Below are 14,342 nucleotides of genomic sequence, written 5' to 3'. Positions count from 1 at the left end.
TCTTTACAAACGTTGATTCATAACAGTGAGTTTATTGAAGTATTTTTGAAGTTATGGAAAACCAGGCATTTATTTAGGTTTAGGCTCTTGTAAATATGGCTAATAATATACATTGCTTTACTGGGATCAGAACTGTGTTCCTACCAGCCACACCCTTCATAGTTGCACCGGTTTTACCACCGTTAAAATTTTCAGTAGTTAGTGTTTATACATGTTTGCCTACAGCATGAATACCAAGCAACTGGATTTAACAATGTTCACAATGAACAGTTCTTGTTTACAAGATAGCCACAAGATGGTGCAATTGCTACTTTATTGTTTATTACTAGCCACAGTCCAGTGTTCTTTGAGGTCGTTGATTGAGCATATCTGTCATATTTGTTAAACTTTCTTAGCTATTACTCTCACAGTTTCTAACTTGGGTTTAATGAGAACTGTTTAAAATCAAGTTGAGTACACCGCCTCAATAAGCCTTATTGCACTCTGTGGCAGAAAAAGTGCATGAGGTTTGGTCTTGACGAGTATGACAGGTGTGGTTTCCATGGTAACTGTTTAATGGATGAATGAGATGGGGGCGCTATTCCAAAAGAGAAAAGTAAAAAAAGATTTCTTCCCTTTAATGTTTCTTTAAAGACCCCTTTCAGTGCGCGCGTTCCCGTACACACACAGAGCAACTTGCCGGTTGCCACGTCACCTTCCTAGACGTCACCGCATAAACAGTAAAGATGGCGGCCTCCGTCCGGGAAAAACAGGCAGGTCTGTTGCTAAGTTTAAATTGATCTCGAAACACTCCATAACGTTGATTTAATTCCTATGAATTATTCTCAATACATTGTAAGCCTTAATTGTTTAAAATACATACTGTAGAAATGAGTACGTTTTAACTTGAGTTGCTCTGATGGAATAGCTGAGGAGGCTAATCGTGTTGGTTATCTAGCAACTGGTTAACATCAGATGAGTTGATGATTTGTTTATTTTATATGACTAGATAAAGTACTTTAGTTTTGATCAATGTATAGAGCCAAACAGCTCCTTTATAAACCCTGCTGGTAATAATATCCCCGAGATTGAGGAACCGGTGGTTAACGTGACACGCTAGCTTCGAGGCAATAAGCAAAACCATATCTTTAGTGATCATAATAATTGATTATTTTATTATATTAAATAATTATTATAAAGATATTTTTAGAGGTTAACAATATGTGGATGTTAACATTTACTTTGTGGCTGCTGCTGTAGTCAAAAGGACTCGAGTTTTACAGCTGTGCATTTAATGTATAAAATGTGTATGGCATATGGGCACTGCATGAAGTATGTTATTGGTGAGATATGAAACATAGTGTCCTTGATGAAATGCTAATTAATGATTAATATGATTTAAATTATTACCACATGCAACAAAGGCGTTTATTGGGCTGGCTGACTGTGGTTTTCGATTTTGATGTTGAAAGAATGTTTCTTTCTTCAGCTGCTCTAAAGCGAATGCTCAACTTCAATGCCCCACCCCTGAAAAACACAGCAGCTGAACCGGTATGGAAGGTAAGGATGACATCTAGAGGTTCACTACACAAGGGTCTTAAAGTATAACAGTAATGCTTCTGTAGTTGTCATGACACACTCACACTCACCCTTTGCTATTGTTTTAAGGTCCTTATTTACGATCGCTTTGGCCAAGACATCATTTCTCCCCTGCTGTCAGTGAAGGAGTTACGTGACATGGGCATCACTCTTCACCTGTGAGAACCTTCAATACTTCATTATTATGATAAATATTGTGTTTTAAAAGTAACATTTTGTATAATGGATGCTTTTTTTAATGTATTGAATGTCAGTCGTTTGAATGATTTGCTTTTGATACTACAGTGCATTATGTTTGTTTCATTTTCTAGTTTGTTACACTCCGACCGCGATCCCATTCCAGATGTTCCTGCCATTTACTTCATTATGCCCACAGAGGAGAACATTGACAGGATATGTCAAGTAAACCTTACGATTATTGTCTCTATTACTGTTTGCAGTATTAACCAGTGTCAACCTTCATGTTAAAAAGTAACCCTGTTTTTAAAACTAAAAGATGAACTTTTTTCTTGCAGGATCTGCGAAACCAACTCTATGAGTCCTACTACCTGAACTTCATCTCTGCCATCTCCAGAAGCAAGCTGGAGGATATAGCAAGTGCTGCTCTAGCTTCTAATGCAGTAAACCAGGTGACCAAAGTAGGTCAAGCTCTCAAGTTGGAGAAGTTATTTGCTTGAAGCTTTGAAATGTTTGTAAAGAATTAGTTTACCCAAGAATGAAATTTAAACCATAATTTCCTCATTTTCGTGCCGTCCTAGGTGTATGTGCCCTAGGTTTATTTTCTTCCCCTAAGCACAAGTTTAAATCATTTTTAAATAATACGTTTAAAATATATGATATCCTGACTCTGCATAGCGTTGTAATGGCATTGCATTATATTATTGACTGTGCTTTTATTGATGATAAAGTGATGATTTTATTGATTTGTTCAGATCTTCAGAATACCTAAAGGCTCTTTCTCAAATCTGTTCTACCTTTTCGCAGGTGTTTGATCAGTATTTAAACTTTATCACACTTGAAGATGAAATGTTCATTCTCTGCAATCAAAACAAAGAACACATCTCTTATCACGGTTTGTTGCTCAAAAGACCGGCAGTGTTTCCTTTATATTTTCTGATTTTATTTGAATTCTGAATGGAATCATTTACACTACTAGTGTTATTTACCTGCAGCCATCAACAAACCAGATATCATGGACACCGACATGGAGGCTATAATGGACACTATAGTGGATAGCCTGTTCTGCTTCTTTGTTACACTTGGTAAATAGCAAGCTTTAATCCTTCTGTACGTGCACTCTGTTTAATGGGTTGTTTGAATTTAGCAGCTTATGATTTGTTTCAATTGTCTTCTCAGCCACCAAACTCTCAACTTAAATGGATAGTTCCTCCTAGTCATTTTTTTACTTTTGTATTTCAACAGGAAATGTTGATGAAATATAATTATTACAAAAGCTCAAGGAAGCCAACGTTTGCTCATTGTTTAACTGTTAAGATGTTTTGAAGACGATGAAAAATGATGAGTGGTTTGTGTTGAGAGAGCCACTGGGTGGCAGAACCTTCCTGCAGTAATGATTTTCTGTATATTGACTAAATGCATGAATATTTCGATTAAGGCCCGGTTTCGCATGTAAGGTTTTGCTTAAACCAGGACTACTCCTCCGTTAGATTAAGATTTTTTTAAATTTAAGTCACTTTTATAAAAAATGCCTTGAAAAATACATTTCTGCTGTGCATCTTGAGACAAAACAAACGAACTGATATATTTTAACATATGTCAGGGCAAGTTATTTTCAGTTTAGAAAGCTCAAATATTAATTTTAGTTTGGGATTTGTCTTAAAGGGATTCTTTACCCAAAAATGAAAATTCTGTCATCTTTTACTCACCTTCGAGATGTTCCAAATCTGTATAAATGTACATGTTACGATGAACACAGAGAATTATATTTAGAAGAATGATTATAACCAGATATATTTTGCCCCCCCATTGACTACCGTAGTAGGAAAAAATTCAATGGTAGTCAAAAGTGCCCAAGAACTGTTTGATGTCCTACATTCTTCAAAATGTCTTCTTTGGTGTTCAACAGAACAAAAAAAAGATTGATTTATTTTTCCTACTATTGGAGTCAAAGGGGGGCAAGATATATTTCTATGTGTTCACCAGAACAAAGAAATTTATAAACATTTGGAACAGCTCGAAGGTGAGTAAATGATGACAGAATTTTCATTTTGGGGTGAAATATCCCTTTAAGACTAGTCCCAAACTACAATTAATATTTGAGCTTTTTTTTTTTAAGTATTTAAACCAAGTCAGTGAAACTAGGCATAAGTCTATATTTACGTAAATAATGAACACATTTGGCTTTCATCCTTGCCCATAATCAAACAACTTTATTTTGATGAAAGGTGTTAATATGAACCAAACTGCAAAACTTTCATTTGACTGAAACTTCATGATTCGAACTAAGTGCAATGATCAAGTCTGTATTGCTGTTTATTAAGTGTGAGTGAAACTCTACTGAACATTCGTGTGTGTCTTGGGAGCCTGTGTGTGGATATTTAATTCGGCCTCCTATTGGCAGTACAGTGAGCTTTCCTGTTATCATAGGTGCTGTCCCAATAATCCGATGTCCAAGAGGGAATGCTGCAGAAATGGTAGCTGTGGTAAGTAACCCACTTATCTGTTATTTGATGTCCCTCTGATACCTTCTATATGAACAATCTGAGACATCTTTGTCCGGCTCGGTTTAAAAGAGTTTATGAATTGTGAATAGAATGGTATAGAATATCTGTGGTCATTTATTAATCACCTCCAACCCTCCAGTAAACCCTTTTACACAGCATTTGTAAATGTCCAAAGTGTGCAAACTGATACTGTCACTTAATGTTGTTTTACTGAAGGTACAAAATTCTTCTTTGTTCTGTATGTGGGACACAATCCAAGCTCGCCTGGCTTTCACTAGAGAGCTTTTGGATGATTAGTTTTCTAACAGAAGAATGTCTTGGTGTTATGTGAGATAAAATTAACACCTTAAGTTCCTGGGTTTATTAGATTATTTAATTTCCTACATATTGTACAACTCGTTCCTACTGGAACTATTGGTTTTACTGATTTCACTATTTTCCATCTAGAAACTTGACAAGAAACTGAGAGAGAATCTGCGGGACGCTCGAAACAGCCTGTTCACCGGAGACACCATGGGCACTGGCCAGTTCAGGTGGAGCAAAATCACACACACAGATAACAAACAGACCTATAGATAGATGGAAAGTTAAAGAAAAGATCTAGAAAACAGAGATTTTGGTTTGACTGTAGTTCTAGGCTTTATAATTGTATAACTTCACCACACCCCCACAGTTTTCAGAGGCCGCTGTTTGTTCTTGCCGACCGGAACTTGGACCTAGCGACTCCTCTTCACCACACATGGACGTATCAAGCTCTCATTCATGATGTGCTGGTGAGCAGATCCCAAAGAAACCCACATGAACTAAAATTAAGCCCATATTACTTATTACAAGAAATGCTAATGTACTTTTCCCCTAAATGGAAACTGCAAGTAGCTCCAAGTTGCGGTATATATGGAAAGATCAAGTTATTAAAGTCACCGTATGGATGATAAAGGGTTTTTTAAATGTGGAATGTCTGCTCTGGGTTGTGTTTTGTGCCAGTAGTCATTTATTCTTTTTTTTCGTGGTTTCAAAATGCTTCTGCTTTAGTAAAGTGACTTGCTTCAATTGCCAGAAGTGCTTTGAAGGATCTTATTTGATGTTCTGTACAATTGGATTGAAAGTTTTTGTTGTTATTTTATTGTCAGGGACTATAGGGCCTGCAGTATGTTTTGGTCCATAAATTCTGTTACCCAGCATCACATATTTGTATATATGCGTTATATCAGGACTTCCATCTGAACCGGGTGTCTGTGGAGGAGTCTCAGGGATCAGAGGCCAGCCCAGCCGGGGCACGACCCAAAAAAAAGAACAAGAAGAGCTATGATCTCACTGCTGCTGATAAATTTTGGCAAAAACACAAAGGAAGGTAAATACTTTCTCTTATAGTGTTCTTCTGTATTGTTTTAGTATCTAGCTTCTAGTAAATTTCAGCATAATGTTCTGATATTTAGTATTTTTAACAGAATTATTATATACTTGGTCTTTTCAACATTAGTTGAGAAACAGAAGAGTTCAAGATTTAAACATCAGTGCATTTGATGTCATTATGTCCTGTGCTTTCCTGTGGCTCAGTGGTTAGAGCATGGCACTAGCAATGCCAAGTTCATGAGTTCGATCCCAGGGGATTGCACATAGTCAGAAACAAATTTATAATACAGTTCAATGTAACTCGCTTGGATAAAAGCATCTGCCAAATGCATAAATGTAAATGTGTACATTTTCTAGATGTATTCGCAAATTTTTTTACTATATTTGAAACATTTTGTTTTGGTAGGGCATTGTGGACCTTGAATACACTGTTTCTTCGATAAAAGTGTCTACCTGATGCATAAATATAAATGTTTTGGTTCCATTTCTATATAATAAATAGTTTATCCGGATCACCTAATGGCTTATTTTTAGCCTCAACCTCATGAAAACCATTGAATTGATTTCTTTTCGCTGTTTCAGTCCGTTTCCTGAGGTGGCAGAAGCCGTGCAGGAGGAACTGGATACATATCGAGCACAAGAGGATGAGGTTAAACGCCTCAAGAGCATCATGGTAAGACACAAGGATGCGGTTTGTTATTTGTGGAGTCGCTGCAGGGCTGATGCTGAATAATATATAAAGGCATTGTTGGACTGAAGCGGTGATAAGAAGACTGTAACGCCAATATGTGGTTTTCTTCAAAGGGCCTAGAGGGGGAGGATGATGGAGCCATTAGTATGTTGTCAGATAACACTGCCAAACTTACCTCAGCTGTCAGGTAGGAGAAAGAAAAATTTCTTATTGACTTTGTGTGTTTTGTTCAAAGGAATGGTATGGCTTTCTTATTTCATTTGTAGATCATTCCCATTAACAAAAAAAGTTGACTTCCCTTCCAAAATTGTAATTGTTATGAAATCCTACAATAATCTAATTACACTTGTCTCCTATCGCACATGAGCTATTATAAATATAGATTAGTCATTGTTCTCACAAAGGGTCTTCCGCTGTACCCCTGCACAAATAGAGTTCGATAACACCGTGCTCCTCTCTCCAAACAGTTCTCTTCCTGAGCTTCTGGAGAAGAAGAGATTGATTGACCTCCACACCAACGTTGCCACGGCAGTTTTGGACCACATCAAGGTCAGTGCACCATGAGAAAAATGTTTTTCATCTCTTGGGTTACGCTTTCTCAGCACATCTTATTATTTTTGCGAGGCAGAGCCGCATATTTTACTCTTAATGCGCCTGTCTGTCTTTAGAGTCGTAAGATGGATGTGTACTTTGAGTATGAGGAGAAGCTCATGAGTAAATCTACTCTTGATAAATCTCTACTAGACATTATCAGCGATCCTGACGGTGAGTCTTCCACTTTAAACATGCGGAGCTTATTGGCTGTTAGTGCCATCACATTAAAATATTTATAATAGTATAACTTATTGTTCAAATGCTTCTAATTCCGTGGCATCACAATGGGTAGCTCCGCCCACAGTAAAATCGTATTGGTCCAGACACAACTGGGCTACAGGAGTCTCCATAAAGATTACATTTGTTCTAATATCTGATTGGAACAACATCCGTTGTGTCCGACAACATTACATAACCCTTTTAAAATCAGTGTAGCACTTGGCCTCATGTGACTTTTTGTCGAATTGACTGGTCTGTAAGCCTAACTGTCCTACACCATCATGTCCCTAAAAACATGGCAACTGCCTTATCGATCACAACGTTTTGTCTAACCAAGAACAACAAGATCAAACAAAACTAATTCAATGAGTAACTCGTACATTGATGAGATTCTGTCCCACCCCTCTTCTTCATCCAGCCATTTTCCAGCTTAGTGGACTGAAAAACATCACATCCCTAAGGGAAAGCGGTAGACTTTAAAGCTTCTCTGTGATGCTACCACAGGATGAAATTTGTTTTCTCTCCCGCCTGCATTGTGAGGTTTCGAGAGGACACGGTTTCTTGATCTCCACGGGGTCCTCTTTAAGTTCACGGGTTTCCTATGAGTACACAGGAATGGCCACTATGCTGACTATCATGATAGCGATCAGTTATTTTTCAAGTGTTCGAAATACACAGTGCTTTATTGTTCAAATTGAGGCACGTTTACTTTGTTGAATTTAAATGAACAATATGCATTTTAAAAATGTTGTTTCCTTATTGGTAGCTGGAACTGCAGAGGATAAGATGAGGTTGTTTCTCATCTACTACATCACTTCCCAGCAGCCCCCATCTGAGGTAGGGCCTACAATCAAACTATAATACCCAAATTATTTATCTGTTTTCTATTTTCCTGTATTTATCTAGGAATCCTAATGTTGCTCCAGGACTCCTTGACAATCTGTGCTGATAGCTGGTCATGATCGTTTATCATAGAGTCCCATAGCAACCATTTGATGTCTATACAAATAAAACTGAAACACAGACTTGCGGTGTCCTCTGTGGTGGGCTACCCTGATGTGCACTTTCGGTAACACCACATTTATTTTTCATAATCTGCGGCAAATGCATGGATTTCATTATTTTGGGACACATCAATCCAAATCCATTCTGATTCCTCCATATAAAGCTTGGCCTTGGTTCTCAAACAGTATTTTTTTTACTTCAAAAGCCTTGTTGTTCTTTGGAGCACATGCGGCGCAGATTTGGGGAACGCTGACGCTCTTTGATGCCACGGCCAAATGTTATTGCTCTTGTACCTTGATAAAGCAGGATTGTTCCGCTCATGGCAAGATCTCTTAAATGGCCATTCAAAAGACAGTATGAGTTCTTGTGTATAATTTCAAGACTAGGAAACAGAGCCATGGGAGCAAACTCGGATAGATGATGTCTCACCCCACAGCAGTGACCCTTAAAGTTTTGTCCTATCAGGACAGAAAGCGCAGTGGACAATGCGTCACCAAGGGACCCCGCTGTCACGCACTGACACAGTTGTTAATCTTGGCTGTTAAAACTTTAACTTTCCAAATAATAGTGATTTGACAGTTAAAGTCAGACAGGAACTCTCTTCCACGTCTTCTGGGATCTATCTTTCATCTGCGTCCCCCTGAACCGGAGTAGATTATTGTTGGCAAAGCGTTTGCACGAACTCCAAAAACAACCATTTTGTTTGTTTTTTGGAGGCAGTAATGAGATTGGTGACATCAAAACGGCCTGACTCGTTCCTGCGGTGCAGACTGTTATGCGTCTAACAGAAATGGGTTTCTTCTCATTCTGATGAATGCTCATGGCTTGTGAGCCATGTGCCATCCTTCATTGTATAAAAACAGTTTCATTTGACCAGCTGAAGTTTTGGTTTAATCTGAAAGATTTTGTTTTTCTTTAGGCTGATCTGGAGCAGTACAAAAAAGCAATGCTTGATGCTGGCTGTGACCTGTCCCCACTTAACTACATCAAGCAGTGGAAGTAAGTTCTGGCCATTGTCAACAAAAACATCATAACATGTCTCATAGTAACTACAATTTAATTTAACAGAATTATGAGAGCAAGAGTTTTGTAACTATAATATGGCCTAATATTTTCTAGAGCCTTCACCAAGATGGCTGCGACACCAGCCAATTATGGGAGCGGTGGAGTAAAACCAATGGGGTATGACGTTACGCTAAATTTAGCTCTTATAATGCGAATCCCTTTGTTACTGTCAGAAGCGTCAGGTGCAAATTTATGATGGTCTGCTTGTCGCTTTCCTAGTCTTTTCTCGAGGGTCATGAACACCGGCTCCCAGTTTGTGATGGAGGGGGTGAAAAATCTAGTATTGAAACAGCATGTGAGTATAAACGCCAATAACAAGCTTTAGGCTGCAGTGCATTAATCTGCAGTAAAGGAATAATTCACCCAAAACATGAAAATGTGTCCACTTACTGGCAATATACAGAAGCAGATGTTCTAAAGAAGTTCTAGCAGGTTCCTTAGAAAGTAAACACTTTCACAACATCAAGGTGGGAACTGTAGGAATTTTAGTTAATTAATGCTATCGGCTACAGTAGATAAAATAAGCATTTACTATGGTACTAGGAGTACATTTGTGGTGACAGAGCCAGAAACGAACACCATGTGTGTTGCTGCCAGAGCTGTTACAATATCAGTTTTACACGTCACAAAAGAATACACAACAACTATATTATTGTGTTATCTATTCAATTTGAAAAAAATAAATTATGCTTTCATTCGAATTCATATTTTTGTCTTTCATTTGAAACAAACAAATTAAGGGAGGCAGAGAGGGTTTGTAACCATTGTTATTCTTAAGGTCATTTTTTAATGAATGCTGAATAGTTTATGATTTTGTAGATTATGTGTAGAATTAACACAATATCAATAATCATGGTTTTTATTTAATCCTAGTAATTGTCAATATCTGTTATTGTGACAATATTACTTTTTAGTCTGCTTCAAAGTTAATATTTTTTTACGATCTAGCTCGGTTGCTAATGTTTGCATTGATGTTGCTATAATATTTTTGTCGGCTTTCTCGTGAGTCTTATTTGTTTGTCTTTGTTTAGAACTTGCCTGTTACACGAATCTTGGACAATTTAATGGAAATTAAGTCAAACCCGGTAAGCATGCATCTGTCTCTCGCCTACTCTATCACACCATCCTTTTTTCTTGTTTATTATTCATAGGAGTACCTATAAATCTGATAATCCTTCGCCTTATTGCGGTTTGTTTTTGCACATCTATGGATAGTTATACAAAAATGTTTCCAACATGCAAACAGTATTGCATATCATCAAGGATGACTGGTTTAGCTCCAACTGCGGATTAATGCCTATGACACTGCAGCTCTATGGGACACTGGATTTACTCTTAACAGGGCACAGAAGAAGCTTTTTTTATACAAGACCTCAGTTTAGGCAGTCTGATCTGCTGTGTTAATGCGACTGTAACAGCCAGGGAACACCTGTGGAGAGCGAGTGAGGAGATGGTTCTTAGTGATCAAAAGCATAATGTTTCGAGGGATTTGGAAGCGATCCATTTTGCTTTTACCTTTTTCGAAACAAATGAGCTTTAAACAGCAGTAAGAGGTAACTTCTTTCTGCAAACTAAAAAAGATTTTAATGATGGGTCCCATCCCTGTACTTGAATGTCTGTATATGAAGCATCAGGTATTTAAACACATTGGCTGTTTTCAAGTTATTGTTGGACTGTTTTGAAGGAAAAATATTCTTTGAAAATGTCTCCTGATGCTTTGAGATCAACTACGTTCTCGGACTGTGTGGGGGAAAATGATTGATGCTGATTTCTTATAAATGTGGAATCACTGAAAGGATATGATGTGGCAATTTTTTGTCAGCGCCCTCACATTATGACTCTAAGGGCTCAATTTTATATAGTCATGTTGAATTTTCCCTAAGCACACTTCCAAGAACTATCCTGAAGAGCTATCCTAAATTTAAAATGCTGTAGTGGAGACTGCTAGCTGACATATTATCTCTTGAGATCTGCTTGTGTAACAGTGGCCTTTTAGCTTCCCCTTCTCGCACCAGGACAGACCTTATTTCCTTTTATAACGCCTTCAGGGTCTTTCTGATGTTCTCGCTCTTAAAAGCTGGGGTGGACAGATTGTCATATCTTGATACTGAGATACTTCCCTTTCAAACTCTACGTTCTGCCCATAAACTTGAATTGAACATAACAGTATTATCATATTCTCAGCGACTGGAATTCCAGTGCCAAGCACAATACAGCTCTTGTTGGGAAAGCTATGCGATGAAGGGATAGGAGCAGCTCAAAACCTCCACTAACAGACCAGCCCACTTGACCAGGTTTTAGTGCAAAAACAAAAAGCTCTGAACTTTTGCTGATAATGTGGAGTTATACTACCTAGCAGCTGAAAACTGATTGCAGAAAAATCTGGAGCATGTAGACATTTAATAGTATCACTGGTCTCCAGTTTCAGTGAGTTGACATCAAAGTTTTCTCTTTGAAATATGTGACGGAGCACCAGGTCTGCCAGGCTGACTAAAGTCTCGTGGGGGAAGAGACAAGCTTGGCCCTTTAAATATGGAGGATGAATCAGTAGGAGGCCATTTGCCCCCACCTCAGAGACATCTCTCGTTAGTTGAAGTCAAAACATTCAAAGAAGGATTTTCTTTATTAGCCTAAAGGACTGGGAGAGCATATTTTACTGTTTGGGGCTAGTTTCGAGATAAATTGTTGATGGTAGCATAATAGGTTGATAAGGGTTTAGAGTTGATAAATGAGGTGGTTTTCAGTTGCTGGTGATGTGGGGACGGTACATTCAGTGTTATTTTATCCCTAATTTACTGACGTGCTCTGTAATCCCTTATGTTAAATTCTGTGATTTTTGCAGGAGACAGATGACTACAGATACTTTGATCCCAAGATGCTTCGCGGAAGCGAGAGGTAGGAACTCGAGATTCATTCAGAGTCCTTATATTTTCTAACGATAGAGCTCAATGTTTGATTTGGTCGCACTGTATGCAAATATTATGTTAAAGGCATTTGATCCATGGAGGAATTTGAAATCACTTGTTTCTTTTATTACATACACATAAGGCAGCATTGAAGTTGTGTAAATAACAGATCCACACATCCTTGCCAGCGCTGTGACTTTCCACTGAAAATATTTAGAATATAAGAAGATCTGTAGTTTTTCCGCAACTGTTGGCTGCTTTCTCTCTCTGCCACTGTTGATGAATTAATCAGACTCTTTAATTCCTTCAGCTCCATTCCAAGAAACAAGAACCCCTTTCAGGAGGTAAGCATAAAAACCGGTGATGACACTTGATAGCTGATGATATTTGGACCAAGTCTAATTTATTAAAATCTTTAAATGTGAATTGAAATTCCATCTACCATCTTTGTCATTTTACAGGCCATTGTCTTTGTTGTTGGTGGAGGCAATTATATAGAGTATCAAAATCTTGTTGACTACACAAAGGTATTCTAAACAGACTTGGGTATGTGAAATATCCTTCTACAAAAGATCTTTTATAAAAATGCATAACAGTTTTTTTTTGTTCTCTTCAGGCTAGACCAGGGAAGCGGGTTCTTTATGGGTGTAGTGAGCTTTTCAACGCATCCCAGTTTATTAAGCAGGTATGATCAGTTATCCTAAGAATATTGATATCAGGATATCTAAAAGAAATATTTATGACCCATATACAGCTCAAAGTCACGATCTGCATCACTCTTCAGCCATTCACATACATGGAGAGAATGTCATGAAAAAAATGCTTTACAATCCATTGCTCTAAAACGACATCTGAATATCCCAGAGTTGGAGGAACAACACTGCTTTGAGTGTCTTGGAATGCTTTTTGCTACTTGAAGCAAATCTACGTTGTACTTTGTCTTAACAAAACTGACACCAAGTCATAACGTCCCCTTCACTTTGTAAATATTTTTTGAACATTTTGCCCAGCTTTTTAGCATACATTTTTTGTTAATACACTTTTACCCCATATTCCTCTGCCTGGGTAAAAAAAGGAGGGGTTTCTTCCTTCTTTCTCTTCGTCGTGAACCTATATGACGCAGACTTTGTATGAATAAGAAAATCATTCAGGTGTAATCCTGCTTTGTTTAGGAGTTAATGTGATTATGCAGTGTTCGAGCTATTAAGACTGAATCCATTCATTTCTCCACAGCTCTCCCAGCTTGGTCAGAAATAGGAGCAGCGAAGTCGAGCTATCCACTCTTCTCAAAATTGGAATCAAGATATCTTCATAGCTATTAATGCTATGCTATAAATTGTCTCTAACCTCAGAATCATTGATATTCCATGTACTTTATACTGTTTTCCTATACTATTTAATTCAATAACAATGGTTCTTGACAATAAAGTTCTAACAGTCTTAAGCAGGAAAGGGCTGCCATTTTTATTCTTTGGGTCATCAGCATTTTTCAGCATCTTTTGTATGGTTTTGCCTTTTGGTTGAAGCATCTGTTTCAACCAGAGTTTAACCAGAGAAGTGTATGTGTAAAGTCATAAAAAATCCAGCTTGGGATAAATCAAATTTAAAGGTTTTGCCAACATCTCAGAATTCTGACTGAAGATGGGTACCATCAATTTTTTTCCCTCAAAGATCTACCATCTACCAGGTGTCACATGGAAGTGAAAACATGCAAGGTAAGGACATAATTTGGCATCTAAAGAAAGTTGTTGATAAAGTCAACTTGAAAGACTAAACTATTAAACTATAATGCAGCCTCAGAAAATATTAAGACATTTTATTTAATAAGCATTTCTAAATGTATTGTGGCCATTCCAGTTTAGTATCTGTTGAACTTCAACGAAATCAAACCTCAGAAGTCATCCAACAGCAAAGTGATAGATTTTTATCATATTTCTCATGTCTTATCATGCTGTCTGTCTGAGATATCATATAAAGAAAATATGCACTTCCCTAAAAATATGTACTAATATTACTGTTGTATTGCTTAAAAGTGAATATAAACTTGTTTTCTTTGCAGTATTTGAGGTCTGAAAAAACACAGAGCATCTTTTCTGTTTTTACCTGTTTCTTCAGTTTTCATTTTCTACAAATAAATGTAAATAGAAACATTTTTTTATTAAATTAGAAATACGGTTAGTAGTTCACAGAATGAAAAAAAAAGATGTCTGATACGTACCTATAAATAATACATTTTAAAATCAGAAA

At 37.4% G+C, this 14,342-nt stretch overlaps 1 protein-coding gene across 2 annotated transcripts; it reads left to right on the top strand.

Annotated features, from left to right (window-relative positions):
* Positions 1-635: 635 nt before the first annotated feature.
* On the top strand, positions 636-13,547 carry scfd1 (sec1 family domain containing 1). Of its 2 annotated transcripts, none has more exons than XM_056768282.1 (25): positions 636-756; positions 1,469-1,539; positions 1,648-1,736; positions 1,890-1,980; positions 2,094-2,207; positions 2,563-2,650; positions 2,751-2,840; positions 4,186-4,241; positions 4,710-4,795; positions 4,936-5,035; positions 5,474-5,613; positions 6,198-6,288; positions 6,420-6,493; positions 6,774-6,855; positions 6,975-7,071; positions 7,886-7,956; positions 9,044-9,123; positions 9,244-9,306; positions 9,409-9,484; positions 10,221-10,274; positions 12,032-12,084; positions 12,406-12,439; positions 12,557-12,622; positions 12,712-12,780; positions 13,329-13,547. In XM_056768282.1, exons 1-25 carry the CDS (start codon positions 726-728, stop codon positions 13,350-13,352), a joined length of 1,890 nt encoding a protein of 629 aa, XP_056624260.1. In that variant the 5' UTR covers positions 636-725; the 3' UTR covers positions 13,353-13,547. The 2 variants fall into 2 exon arrangements, with proteins under 2 accessions (XP_056624260.1, XP_056624259.1); XM_056768281.1 differs by having other exon boundaries at positions 638-756; positions 2,094-2,216.
* The last annotated feature ends 795 nt before the right edge of the window (positions 13,548-14,342 follow it).

This window comes from Triplophysa dalaica, chromosome 15 (assembly GCF_015846415.1).
Source record: "Triplophysa dalaica isolate WHDGS20190420 chromosome 15, ASM1584641v1, whole genome shotgun sequence".
In the NCBI taxonomy this organism is placed as follows: domain Eukaryota; kingdom Metazoa; phylum Chordata; class Actinopteri; order Cypriniformes; family Nemacheilidae; genus Triplophysa; species Triplophysa dalaica.
This window is presented reverse-complemented; position numbering and strand designations above follow the sequence as displayed.